This window comes from Oncorhynchus nerka, linkage group LG28 (assembly GCF_034236695.1).
Source record: "Oncorhynchus nerka isolate Pitt River linkage group LG28, Oner_Uvic_2.0, whole genome shotgun sequence".
In the NCBI taxonomy this organism is placed as follows: Eukaryota; Metazoa; Chordata; class Actinopteri; order Salmoniformes; family Salmonidae; genus Oncorhynchus; species Oncorhynchus nerka.
Genome location: NC_088423.1, coordinates 62,210,177 through 62,224,937, shown reverse-complemented (window position 1 = coordinate 62,224,937; position 14,761 = coordinate 62,210,177). Strand labels below are relative to the sequence as shown.

The window sequence follows — 14,761 nt, the reverse complement described above, 5'->3', positions numbered from 1 at the left end:
ATCCATTTTTAAGAAGATAAACTGTAGAAATAGGCGGGGTTTATGACTTTGTGGCTGTGGTAAAACGACCCCCGTGAAACCTACGGCCACAGGATTTCCGTCTTCGCGTGAATACCGGCGACTATAACCAGGTAAATTCTGCTGAACAAAGTCAGTATCTGTAAGCATATTTGTCACATTGCAAGACGAGTCATAGTTTTGCTTTGGACTTCCAGTGTTGAACACAAACTACTTTATTTTAGGTTGCAGCACTTCACAGTTGATCCACAGCACGGTATCGATGGCTGATGCACCGGATACCGGGGACCGTGTAACCCCTATCATCCATAGCTCTACGGATTCACCCACGTCGACACTGGTGCCACCAACCATAGAAGAACGGGCTGAGGAGGAGGACGTTTTCCTGCCCGAAATGGTGTCACCTGGTCCAGTCTTCAAGCCGGGAGAAGTACAAGGAAAAGTGTCAACTCGGTTGGAAGGTGCGGGGGCATTGACAGTGGAGCAGTTGGATAACGACTTCTTACACCTCGCTATTAGGAAGCAGGTATCATACAGGTAGTACATTTTGAATTTATCCCCCACAATATTTCATATAACTACTTCAGTTGGCTACCAAATGTCTGAAGTTGTCTAAAATGTGCAACTTGAAAAAGTCAACATCACCTGCAGCCATAACTATCTCACCTGGTAGCTACTGTCAATTATTTGTAGGCAAGACAACATGTGAGCTGACACCCCATTGCAATATGGTTCTTCATCTAATAGATAGGCCTACAATGAATTTATCATTAGGCTACGTGATCCACTACAGCATTTTAATAGCATTATAGCAATTTCACATCTGTCAGCAAGGCCATCCTAATGTTCAGTTACCACAGTGGTGGATATCATTCTTACTAAAAGCACCTGCTAATGTCCTTTGGAGTATAGTAAATACATGCTCGTTCATGTCAGCAATGGGGGATGTCAAGAAAACAACATACTTCTGTGTCCTCCTCAGTCATAACAGTGAATTTGAATTGAACCGTTATTTAACTAAGCAAGTCAGTTAAGAACAAATTCTTATTTACCATGACGCCAAACCCGGACGACGCTGGGCCAATTGTGCGCCGCCCTATGGGACTCCCAATCACAGCCGGTTGAGATACAGTATAGACTCCGTTAATTTACAAGCTTTTGGATGAAATACTCTATCCTTCAAAATCTCAGACTTTTAGGACTAACAATCTTGCTTCTTATTGGAATCCGGGCTATATCAAATGGTTTGTAGTATTATATATTTGACTGGCTGCCCTCAGGCTACTGTTGGCTTCCTGACCCTGTTTGTTGCAACTCAGTGTGCTGTGCAAGTAAATGACATGACAGAGTGAGCAATTTGCCTGCTAACAGTCTTCTGTCAGGAGGAAGTGATGCACAGAATGACCTTTGACCATGACCCCTTACACATGAACCTTGGACACGTTTTATTAAGCATTCACACAGACATTACTACCACACTCGGTTACATTTGAGTCATTTAACAGATGCTCTTTTCCAGCGTTAGTGTATTTCTAGTGAGTGCATTCATCTTAAAAATGGCTAGGTTGGACAATCACATATCTCAGTCATAGTAAGTACATTTTCCCTCAATAAAGTAGCTATCAGCAAAGTCAGTGGTAAGGGGAGATGGGGGGGAAAGTCAAGTGCGAGTGTTACTTCACTGGGAAAAAAAGGATTTGGCTACAGTATAGGATTTGGTGTACAGAAGGATTTTGACTGATATACAGCATAACTGTAAAACCTGTCTTTGTATAACATCCACCAGACCACTTAATTCAAAATATTTGGTTTGCAATGACAGCGGTAGTGCAGTTTTTCCTCCATAATCCCAACTGTTTCTAGCTTGAGAGAGGATGGTGCAATTGTCTGTGCCCCTGACTGACTCATTTTATGTAAGATTTTGAGGGACTATTTTTCTGTGCGGGCTGTGTAGAATGATGTGACTCTAGTCACTGGGTGTTGGTTATTGAGAGTCTGCCACTGCCAGCGGATGCTGTGATGCATTTGTGGCTCTTATGTAACAGGATGAGCAGCAGCAGCAGCAGCAGCAAAGGATCAGGAGTTTTTTTGCATTGTAAATAAGAGGCACTTACTCTGCTTAGTGAGCAGAATTCTGGGCTGGCTGCATCTACTGGCTGACTGGTTGGTCCATAGAGGCCTGATGATGCTGGATGGTTAAGGCTGGCCTGGCAATGAGTGAGGCTGAGGCCATGTCAGTTTGGCTACATTAACATAGATTACCCATCGCTTTCCTCTGTGTCTGTGACTAACAGCGTCAATACAGTGACTCCAACAACAAGGCCTGGGGTAGTGGTCTCACGTGTGATTCAGATGTTATTAAAGACCAAACAGCACCTGCAGCAGGGGGTAAATGTTGACCGTTTAGGAGATGAGTTATTGTGAAATGTTATGTGCATCCATTAAAAAAAAGAGATGTTGTATAATTGCATAGTAATGATAACTACCTTTTTTGTTTGGATGAAATTGTAGATTTTGTGAAAATCAGAAATGTGTGATAAATACACAATGATCTCTGTTGTTTTGAATCTGTACTCCAGCACTTTGGATTTTAAATGATACAAATATTATGGGGCTAACTAGCAGACTGTCAGCTTTAATTTGAGGATATTTTCATCCATATCCAGTCAACCGTTTAGAAATCACAGCACTTTTTGGTCATAGTCCCCCCATTTTAGGGGACCAAAAGTATTGGGACAAATTCACTTATGTGTATTAAAGTAGGTACAAGTTAAGTATTTGGCCCCGTATTCATAGCACACAATGATTACATCAAGATAGAGACTCTACACATTTGTTAGATACATTTGCTGTTTGTTTTGGTTGTGTTTCAGATTATTTTGTGCCCAATAGAAATGTCATGACTACATGTGAGGATCACAATGGGTCAGATCAGCTTGGCAATAGCTGACAATCACCAGACCCTTTCCCACACGCAAAGGGGGGAGGAGGGAACGGTGGGGGTTTTGACACCTCCACTCCCGGTCGTAAATTTCAAGCACTAGAGAACTCTCAATTCAATTCAAGAGCTTTATTGGCATGAGAAATATATGTTAACATTGCCAAAGCAATTGAAGTAGATAATCAAAAGTGAAATAAACAAGAAAAATGAACAGTAAACATCACACTCACAGAAGTTCTAAAAGAATTAATATTATATATATATATATTAGAGGTTGACCGATTAATTAGGGCCGATTTCATAAGTTTTCATAATGGGAAATCGGTATTTTTGGGCGCCGATTTGCCGATCTTTTTTAATTTAATTATTTTTTTATTAAGAAAATAAATATATATTTTTATTTTTATACCTTTATTTAACTAGGTAAGTCAGTTAAGAACACATCCTTATTTTCAATGACGGCCTAGGAACGGTGGGTTAACTGCCTTGTTCAGGGCAGAACGACAGATTTTCACCTTGTCAGCTCGGGGGATCCAATCTTGCAACCTTACAGTTAACTAGTCCAACGCAATAATGACCTGCCTCTCTCTCGTTGCACTCCAGAAGGAGACTGCCTGTTACGCGAATGCAGTAAGCCAAGGTAAGTTGCTAGCTAGCACTAAACTTATATTATAAAAAACAATCAATCATAATCACTAGTTAACTACACATGGTTGATGATATTACTAGATATTATCTAGCGTGTCCTGCGTTGCATATCTGACTGAGCATACAAGTATCTAAGTATCTGACTGACCGGTGGTAGGCAGAAGCAGGCGTGTAAACATTCATTCAAACAGCACTTTCGTGCATTTTGCCAGTAGCTCTTCGTTGTGCGTCAAGCATTGTGCTGTTTATGACTTCAAGCCTATCAACTCCCGAGATTAGCTGGTGTAACCGATGTGAAATGGCTAGCTAGTTAGCGCGAGCTAATAGCATTTCAAACGTCACTCACTCTGAGCCTTCTAGTAGTTGTTCCCCTTGCTCTGCATGGGTAACACTGCTTCTATGATGGCTGTTGTCGTTGTGTTGCTGGTTCGAGCCAAGGGAGGAGCGAGGAGAGGGACGGAAGCTATACTGTTACACTGGCAATACTAAAGTGCCTATAAGAACATCCAATAGTCAAAGGTTAATGAAATACAAATGGTATAGCGGGAAATAGTCCTATAATTCCTATAATAACTACAACCTAAAATTTACCTGGGAATATTGAAGACTCATGTTAAAAGGAACCACCAGCTTTCATATGTTCTGAGCAAGGTACTGAAACGTTAGCTTTCTTACATAGCATATCTTGCATTTTTACTTTCTTCTCCAACACTTTGTTTTGCATTATTTAAACCAAATTGAACATGTTTCATTATTTATTTGTGGCTAAATGTATTTTTATTGATGTATTATATTAAGTTAAAATAAGTGTTCATTCAGTATTGTTGTAATTGTCATTATTACAAATACATAATTTTTTTATTATATATTTTTTTTAATCGTCCGATTAATCGGTATTGGCTTTTTTTGGTCCTCCAATAATCGGTATCGGTATCGGCGTTGAAAAATCATAATCAGTCGACCTCTAATATATATACAGTGTTGTAACGATGTGAATGGACAAAGGGGAAAATAAATAAACCTAAATATGGATTGTTTTTACAATGGTGTTTGTTCTTCACTGGTTGCCCTTTCCTTGTGACAACAGGTCACAAATCTTGCTGCTGTGATGACACACTGCGGCATTTCACCCAGTAGATATGGGAGTTTATCAAAATCCAGGTTGTTTTTGAATTCTTTGTGGATCTGTGTAATCTGAGGAAAATATGTGTCTCTAATATTGTCATACATTTGGCAGGAGGTTAGGAAGTGCAGCTCAGTTTCCTCCTCATTTTGTGGGTAGTGTGCACATAGCCTGTCTTCTCTTGAGAGGCAGGTCTGCCTACGGCGGCCTTTCTCAATAGCAAGGCTATGCTCACTGAGTCTGTTCATAGTCAAAGCTTTCCTTAAGTCTGGGTCAGTCACAGTGGTCAGGTCTTCTGCCACTGTGTACTCTCTTTTTAGGGCCAAGTAGCATTCTAGTTTGCGCTGTTTTTTTTGTTAATTACTTGACACAGTTACTTTCTCACAGGAGCTCACTGTATTGCTCAACCTAAGGTGAAGGATTTGTCACTAGGTCTGTCCTATTGTTATACTATGTAACTAAAGGAAACACTTTTAATGCTGTCCAGATGGTGTTTCAGATTGTGTTTCTATTTATAGCAGGGGTTGGAACCGGTTCAGGGAACAGAACTGAAAATCGGAACAGAACCGTTCTTTTAAAAGCATGGGAACCGGTTAATACCGTTATTTTAGGTTCCTGGCATTTTTTCCCCCAGTCCCACAAAAAAACCATAACAAAGCGCCTATGCAAAGCCCTCACTCTGTCACTCGGAAACATATTTTAGTGTCTGCCTGCCAGCTGAAAGTATTTGCCAGTGCGTGTGTAGTAGAGGTCGACCGATTAATCGGAATGGCCGATTTCAAGTTTTCATAACAATCGGAAATCGGTATTTTTGGGCGCCGGTTTTGCTGATAAACAAACAAAAAAAGTATATATTTTTTTATACCTTTTTATTTAACTAGCCAAGTCAGTTAAAGAACACATTCTTATTTTAAATGACGGCCTACCTAACTGCCTTGTTCAGGGGCAGAACCACAGATTTTCACCTTGTCAGCTCAGGGGAACCAATCTTGCAACCTTACAGCTAACCAGCTCTAACCACCTGCCTTTCATTGCACTCCACGAGGAGCCTGCCTGTTACGCGAATGCAGTAGAAGCCAAGGTAAGTTGCTAGCTAGCATTAAACTTATCTTTTAAAAAACAATCAATCAATCATAATCACTAGTTATAACTACACATGGTTGATGATATTACTCGTTTATCTAGAGTGTCCTGCGTTGCATATAATCGATGCAACGCTGGGGGATGATTTAACAAAAGCGCAATCGTTGGACAACTGTACCTAACCATAAACACCAATGCCTTTCTTAAAATCAATACACAGAAGTATATATTTTTAAACCTGCATATTTAGCTAAAGAAATCCAGGTTAGCAGGCAATATTAACCAGGTGAAATTGTGTGATTTCTCTTGCGTTCATTGCACGCAGAGTCAGGGTATATGCAACAGTTTGGGCAGCCTGGCTCGTTGCGAACTAATTTGCCAGAATTTTACGTAATTATGACATAACATTGAAGGTTGTGCAATGTAACAAGAATATTTAGACTTAGGGATGCCACCCGTTAGATAAAATACCGAACGGTTCCGAATTTCACTGAAATAATAAACGTTTTGTTTTCAAAATGATAGTTTCCGGATTCGACCATATTAATGACTAAAGGCTCATATTTCTGTGTGTTATTATGTTATAATTAAGTCTATGATTTGATAGAGCAGTCTGACTGAGCGATGGTAGGCAGCAGCAGGCTCGTAAGCATTCATTCAAACAGCATTTCGTGCATTTTGCCAGCAGCTCTTTGCAAGCACAGCGCTGTTTATGACTTCAAGCCTATCAGCCTAATGGCTGGTGTAACCGATGTGAAATGGATGGCTAGTTAGCTGGGTGTGCGCTAATAGCTTTTCAAACGTCACTCGCTCTGAGAGACTTGGAGTAGTTATTCCCCTTGCTCTGCAAGGGCCACAGCTTTTGTGGAGCGATGGGTAACGCTGCTTCAAGTGTGGCTGTTGTCGATGTGTTCCTGGTTCGAGGTAGGGGCAATACTATAGTGCCTATAAGAACATCCAATATTCAAAGGTATATGAAATTCAAATGGTATAGAGAGAAATCGCCCTATAAATACTATAACTACAACGTTAAACCTCTTACCTTGGAATATTGAAGTCTCATGTTAAAAGGAACCACCAACTTTCAAATGTTCTCATGTTCTGAGCAACAACGTTAGCTTTTAATTTTTTTTATTTGAATTCTGGTGCAGCTCTGCACACGCAAGCTTGTTAGCTAGCTAGCTCTGGTCCAACGTTAAGCCAACTTTCTAAAGTTCAAAGACATTAAAAGTTCCTTCATAGAAGCCGTGCCTCCTTAGGTATAATTCTGTGGGCCTAATTCAGATAATGCATGTCATAACAACAAGATGCCCAGCGCTTCAAGCCAAGCCTCCTCCACCCACTCTCATTTCAGCTACACTTGTCTGTCCAATGCATGTAGTCAACTGAAGTAATTTAATGTCGAGCCAAGTGTTAAAAAAATAGATATTTCAGAGGTTTAGAAAGGAACGATATAAACCATTACTTTTTTGGGGGTTCGAACCGGTTCAGAACTTTATTTTGCTGGTCGGAACAGTGGAATGGTGGGAGAAAAATGGTTCTGTTCAGAACGAAACGATTGGAAAGTAATCTGTTCCAAACCCTGATTTATAGTAACAGTCCTGATCATTTGGATCACCAAGCATTCCGCTGTCTGAATGCTCAATTGTCCTTGTTTGTTATTTGGGGTATGCTCAAGGACACAGACAGGTGCGTGCTCTTCTGTCCAGCAGATTAAAACTGGGTGAAATCAAAATGTTAGAAAATGAACAAATCCACGAATGGCAGCTAAATTTAAGTCCCAGGTTTCCTCAAACTCTTTAAACTAGGATGAATTAGACCTAGTTTCTAGGCCACCAGACAAATAGGTTTCTTTCTATTTAATCTCAATGGGATTAACCTGGTAAATAAATGGTGCCATGCAGTGTAAGTAAGGGTAAAGGATGACAGAGGTTACAAATTGATCCCTTCCATTTGAAACTAAACCTGTGGCATACTATATTGTCTGTTGGACGAGAGCTTTGGTGATCTCTTACTGTATATGCAAATAAACTACGGATTGTTTGGATTTTTTTTGTGGAGAAATGGGAGCAACAGATTAAAGTAGAGATTTTTAATTCCATTTCATCACAGAATGTTGTTTCTGGTTTTCAGGATAAGGTTGAGCTTATCCTGAGCTTTAGATCAGATCAAAACATCAAGCCTGTTCCACTAGTTTGTTGTAAGTGGGTCGTAAACTCTACATCCAACGTAAAATGTGCTTTACGCCTCACCAAAACATTATACCTGTTGCACCACCTGGGCGTTAGCCCTTCTATGAGCTACGCCTGGGATTATCTTCTTTCATGATATGCACAGACAATAATAGCAATCTATATTTTCAAAAAGGATGTGAGTCTCGTGCTCATATATCACAACCTCCGCTGGCTTTTCGAGTGGCCATGCGTGAGTCAAAGATTATATAACCATGTATACAGATGGAGATTCAAGTGAAACAAAATCACATTGATTATAAAGCCTGCACGACGACGTGCACCACACGGCCTATTGAAATGCATAATGACCTTAAAGTCACCAGGCCTCTCCTGAAATATGGATAATACCCTTTGTACTCCTGTCCTGAGTCTTTTGCATGTTAGAAAGATGAAGGAACTTGTCATCCTGTCATTGACATTGGGTCACTCTGTGTTGATGCAAAATCAAATTTAACATGCTGTATATACACTGAATAAACAGACAATGCTAATTTCAGCTCATGTTAGGTCCTCTGTCTCTGTGCCATGGGTCATATGCCTATAAGGCAGGTCCTTATGGCTCTATTGACACTCTGATTAAGGTTGTTTGTGGTTTGATTGAGGGAGATGCAAGGATACAGCCCGTCTAATGAAGGGAACTAACTGTCTCGTCTGGACTCAACATCGACCAATGACACTAATGGATGCTGCCCGTAGACCCTCCTCTCCAGTTATTTGTAAATACCCCCATTTACCTAATTTCTTGTGATTTATTGCGTTGCACTCAGTTACTAACAGGGTGCATTTCCACTTTAAAAAAAGAACTGTAAAGAAATACATAAATGTGTATTTTGTGTGTGTCAGAAAAATGTGTGGGCTAGACAGGTATGTTCACTACCGGTCAAGAGTTTGGGGCCACTTAGAAATGTCATTGTTTTTGGAAGAAAAGCACACGTTTTTTTTGTTCATTTTAAAATAACATCAAAATGATCAGAAATACAGTGTTGTAAATGACTACTGTAGCTGGAAACAGCTGATTAAAAAAAAGAAAAGTAAAAAAAGGAATATCTACATAGGTGTACATAGGCCCATTATCAGCAACTATCACTCCTGTGTTCCAATGGCACGTTGTGGTAGCTAATCCAAGTTTATAATTTTAAAAGGCTAATTGATCATTAGAAAACCCTTTTGCAACAGCTGAAAATTGTTATCCTGATAAAATACATATAAAAAATAGATATTATTTTTTATTACCCCCTTTTTTGTGGGTTCAATTACAGGCTCAAAATGGCCAGAAACAAATACCTTTCTTCTGAAACACGTCAGTCTATTCTTGTTCTGAGAAATGAACGCTGTTCCTTGCGAGAAATTGCCAAGAAACTGAAGATCTCGCACAACGCTGTACTACTCTCTTCATAGAACAGAGCAAACTGGCTCTAACAAGAATAGAAAGGAGTGGGAGGCCCCGGTGCACAACTGAGCAAGAGGACAAGTACATTAGTGTCTAGCTTGAGAAACAGATGCCTCAAAAGTCCTCAACTGGCAGCTTCATTAAATAGTACTCGCAAAAACAGTCTCAACGTCAACAGTGAAGAGGCGACTCCGGGATGCTGGCCTTCTTTATTTCTGACCAATTTGATGTTATTTTAATGGTCAAAAAAATTTGCATTTCTTTAAAAAAACAAGGACATTTCTAAGTGACCCCAGGGTTCTGAATTGTCTGATTCTACAAAGACTGCCTTGTCTGTGGGAGTCATTTATTATTTCTCACAGTCAAGTAATCTGGTTTTCCAGGAAGTGTCTGCAGCCATAAAGGACCAGTTAATAATGTATTTTCCTCTCTACAGAGGCTAAACAGGCCATTGTGTCTGTTCAACCTCAAAATCAATACCTGCTCTATGGCAGTGTTTCCCAACCCTGGTCCTCGAGCACCCCCATCAGCACACAGTTTCGTTGTAGCCCTCGACAAACATTCAACTCATTGCGGGCTTGATGATTAGTTGACGAGTTGAATCAGGTGTGCTTGTCCAGGGTTACAATAAAAAAATGTGTACTGTTGGGGGTAGTCAAGGACTAAGGTTGAGAAACACTGCTCTATGGAAACAAAAGTTATTTGAGAACATTGGGCAACAGCTGGTATGAAACTCTGAACCTCATCATGAATGACTCCACTCAGGCCAGATCTCTGTTTGCTGTGGACTAGATAGGTTGGCATGTGAGAGTATTCAGGCCAGCCGCTCCCAGACCTACTTCATTACTAATATTTCAAATAAAGCTATTTATTATGTGTGTTTTTAAAATGCCGGGCGGTTAATGTAGTATGTTTTTGTTTTGAACTCGCTGACATATGAAGTCAAGGAGAGCAATGATATGTGAAAATGAACGCGCCATACAATTTGTTTAGATCTTCCACTTCTCTAGCAATCCTACCTGGATCTGGTGAATCCAATATCCCTTCTATCGGAATATCTCTTCCCATTTCAAGTTTGCAAGTAAAATACTGCAGTTTCAAATGAAATCAAGAACCATTGGGAAACGGCAGCACTCCAAAATGTTTTTAAAGAGGACAAAACTACGTCGCTGTAACGGGTGTCGTCGTCGGATGAGGAGGAATCGGACCAAAACCGCAGCGTGGTGAGTGTTCATGACTTTTATTGAACTGAACACTTCAACAAAAATAACAAAGTGAATACACAAATCAGTCCTGTCAGGTGAAGAACACTAAACAGAAAACAACTACCCGGAAAAAGCTACCTAAGTATGGTTCCCAATTAGAGACAACAATAGACAGCTGTCCCTGATTGAGAACCATACCCGGCCAAAACAAAGAAATACAAAAACATAGAAAAAAGAACATAGAGAGCTTTTTATGTCTCTATTTTGGTTTGGTCAGGGTGCGATTTGGGTGGGCATTCTAAGGTCAGGGCGTGACAGTCGCCTCATTTGACCTTTAAAAAAAATAAATACAAATTAGGCCGGGCAAGCTAATGCGTTTCCACAGTTATGCCTTCATCAGATGCATAATGGATGCTCTGAAGACATAACTGCCGGAAAACGCGTTAGCCTGCCTGGCCAAAAATAAAAAGATGAAATGTAGGTAACGTCTTTTTATTTTATTTTATTTTTTAAACATTTGAGTGCAGCTGTTCTTGAACTCGGGATTTCATTTGAAGCCATTGTCACATATGGCAGACCACCCAGCTAATAAAGCGATAGCACACCTGTTACCCACTCAAATACTGTAGCTCTCGGCAACAGCTGAGAAGGGGCACTCTTCTCTCGCCACTGTTGTTGATAATTATGTTTCCTCTCCCATCTTAGGAGGACCCGTAATTACCTTAACCAGGGAATTAAATTGGGAGGAAATAACGTTATCTTTTCTTTGAAGGATAGGCTACACAAACACACCTACACTCCCACGCGCGCACACACAGAAACACACACAGATACAGACATGCACACAAACACACACTGAGACAGGCATGCACACCGATACAGACATGCACACAGATACAGACATGCACACAGAAACGCACACAGATCCAGACATGCACACAGAAACGCACACAGATACAGACATGCACACACAAACACACAAACATAAGAGAAAAGGAAAAAGTCGATTCCTACCATTTTGAAAAGGAAATGACAGCTGACGATGACAGGATGTCTGGTTGTCATGGCGCGCCTAAGAAATCAATGCACCATACAATCAAATTGATCAAATCAAATTATTTTTCATATGCGCCGAATACAACCGGTGCAGACTTTACATTTACATTTAAGTCATTTTACCGTAATCTTCTTCGGTACGAGCCCTTCCCCAACAATGCAGAGTAAAAAAGTAAAGCATTTGCTAAATTAAAAACAGAAATAGTAACATAATAAAATAACAATAACGAGGCTATATACATTTACATTTACATTTAAGTAATTTAGCAGACGCTCTTATCCAGAGCGACTTACAACCAATATACAACCAATATCAGTACCGAGTCAATCTGCAGGGGTATGAGGTAGAGGTAATATGTACATGTACGTCGGGTTAAAAGTGACTAGGAAATCAGGATGGATAATAAATAGAGTAGCAGAATCGTATGTGAAGAGCTTGAAAGTGTGTCCATTTTAGAATTTTGAGGTGAGAATTTGACAGGGTGCAAACAACGACGAGCAGAGGAAGAGGGTGAGCAACTCAATTTGGACTCACTGACTGGCCTCTTTCTTTTCCTATGTTTAAAATATGAGATCTGCCTGGGGAGTGGAGTACCTCTGTACCACTCCAGCTGAGTTACAGCTTGGCTACATTAGGAAGAGAAATGGAGACTGAGAAATATTGAGGCAAATGAAGACTAGATTTATATGGATCACCAAAGTAGGCTTTATCAGCACTACCAATGGGCTTCAGATTGCTATAAGGTTCACCAGAAAATGGTTGTGGGCGTTTTTGTTAATTGAGACAAACTGGTTTGCCAATGTTGCCTTCCACTTCCCTCTCGCTGCCTCTGAGCGTTTCCATAGCTGCGAAGAGAGCGTCTGTTTTTTGGAGTGCTGCCCTCCAACGCTTTACTGTTGAACAAAAAGGTGACGGTTTATTTGTAATGTAAATAATGTGTGGGGGATGTGGAGCGCTTCTCCATGGGGAATCAACATTAGAGAAAGAGACTGACAGAGAGAGAGAGAGAGAGAGAGAGAGAGATTGACTGACTCTCTCGCTCTCTCTGACTGACTGAATGACTTCTCTGATCATATTAAATGTTGTTATTGATGTTACCGGGCAACTGATAATAGATATGACCTTTGACTGTTGGCACACCGCTGGCTGAAATTCTACTCTGAATGTAGATGTAGTCGAGCAACGTTCAGTGCAGTACATGGCATCTAGTGCAACAGTTAGACCTATAGAATATCAGTGAGTGACAGGAGAGCCCATCTGGTTTGCACTGCTGTCAGTGAACCATGGCAGATGGATGAGTCATTCTTCCAGGTTCCTTATAATAGAGATGTACATGTAGTGTCAGACCGCCCTGGCATTTGGGAAAACGTTACTTTAATGTCTCACCTAACGGTCTCGAATCAAATTTAATTTGTTACATGCGCCCGACTACAACAAGTGTAGACCTTACCGTGAAATGCTGACTTTAATCAACAATGCAGTTCAAGAAATAGAGTTAATAAAATATTTACTAAATAAACAAAAGTAAAAAAAATATATATATTATATATATTTATCATATATATAGTATGAAAAAGTAACACAAGAAATGTACATAACAATAATAAGTCTATATACAGGGGTGCCGAGTCAATGTGCGGGGCTAAAGATACCTGCTGGTCTGCTCTATAAGACCACGTCAGTTTATACTGTATGACCACCCTATCCCATGCTGCCTGAAATGAAACCAGAAGGGATGATGATGGAGAGAGAGACAGAGAGTGAGCGTGGGCACACGCTCCAACCCCACTGCTGAGTGGGCTTCAGTTTCGACGGCACGACTCTCATTTGGATATAGGTGAGTGGCGAGAGGGGGGCCTAGCTGCTGAAGGGAACCCACACACAGAACGCCCATTCTTGGCAGAGGTCCAGGCTTACCACGAGGGGATGTTTCTGTATTGTCAGTACAGGGAGTACACTACGGAGAAATAAACACAGAACAGCTGACTTCAGTGAAACAGCCGTAGCATCTCTCTCTCTCTCTCTCTCTGCTCTCCGGATTAGACTACAGTGAATTAATGAAGCATGTTTACCGTGTTGTCTAGGCTGTCCAGCTCAGTTCTGTTCTAATGGCAGATGAATGACAAGACTGCTGCTGTAACTGTACTGAAGCACTGTCTTCGGGTTTTATTGGCTGTGTTTAGCACATTGCGTTGAGAGTAAACAGTTTGTACAAGTCTTAGTCGTTGTAAGAACCCCAAGGAATATGTGGGAATGTAGCTGCATTATCTACCACCAATCTTTATAGAATACCGGTTGTGTAGGTTTGGCTGGTTGAGAGCGGTTGAGGAAATCTAAAAGACTCGGAACATGAAGCTTTGACCTAATTTTGAGACACTGTTTCATTCTTTTGAACATAAATCAGTCATCATCTCATTTCCCCTCTAGAAAGCGATCAATAAATCACGAATCATTTTTATAAGTTCTTTCTCTCTTTTTTTTCTAGTGTTTTTCTGCTGGAATTGGAAGTTCCGGGTTGTTCTAGGTAAATGTCCTTTCGGCAGTATGTGAAGCGTTGACATAGGAAGCAGCTGTGGTTCAGCTCCTCGTCAGAAAGCCTCAGGGATATTCTGCTGTATTATTCTGGCTCGGCAGAATTCTCCACTGCTATAGTTTGACCCTCCAAAGTGCAGTCTCGCGTCGTGCATTGCGTATCCCCATTTCTTATTCTGCATGATGTTCTTTCAGCTGCTGTACAGTATACTTACACACCACTTGTAAGGTACCTCTTTTATTTCAGACTTGCGCCTGTGGCGTTCAGTAACGTGTAGTGTCTCTCTGGTCCTCTCTGTCACTGAAGAGGTTGTCACATAACAGTAAGTACCTGTCAGTTGCTTTTACCTGTCAGCCTATCAGAGAGACAGATGGAGATGAGGGTGTGACAGGAAGATCTTTGATAAGAAAAAGGAGCAGCGCTCGCTCACCATTTTTAAAAACAAACTTTTATTTAAGCAGCTATTAAAAGCGCAACGTTTCGGCTTTCATCAATGGCCTTCAATGGTGACAGAAAGAGACCACTTTCT

General features: G+C 40.6%; 1 protein-coding gene across 2 annotated transcripts in view; it reads left to right on the top strand.

Annotated features, from left to right (window-relative positions):
• The window catches only part of LOC115113490 (diacylglycerol kinase zeta), a 142,255-nt gene continuing 127,494 nt past the window's right edge, over positions 1-14,761 (top strand). The window contains exons 1-2 of one of the 2 annotated variants that reach the window (XM_029641234.2): positions 1-131; positions 243-555. In XM_029641234.2, coding sequence (XP_029497094.1) covers positions 281-555 — 275 coding nt within the window. In that variant the 5' untranslated portion in view covers positions 1-131; positions 243-280. The remainder of the gene's footprint in view (positions 132-242; positions 556-14,761) is intronic. The other variant, XM_029641236.2, reaches the window with a different exon arrangement.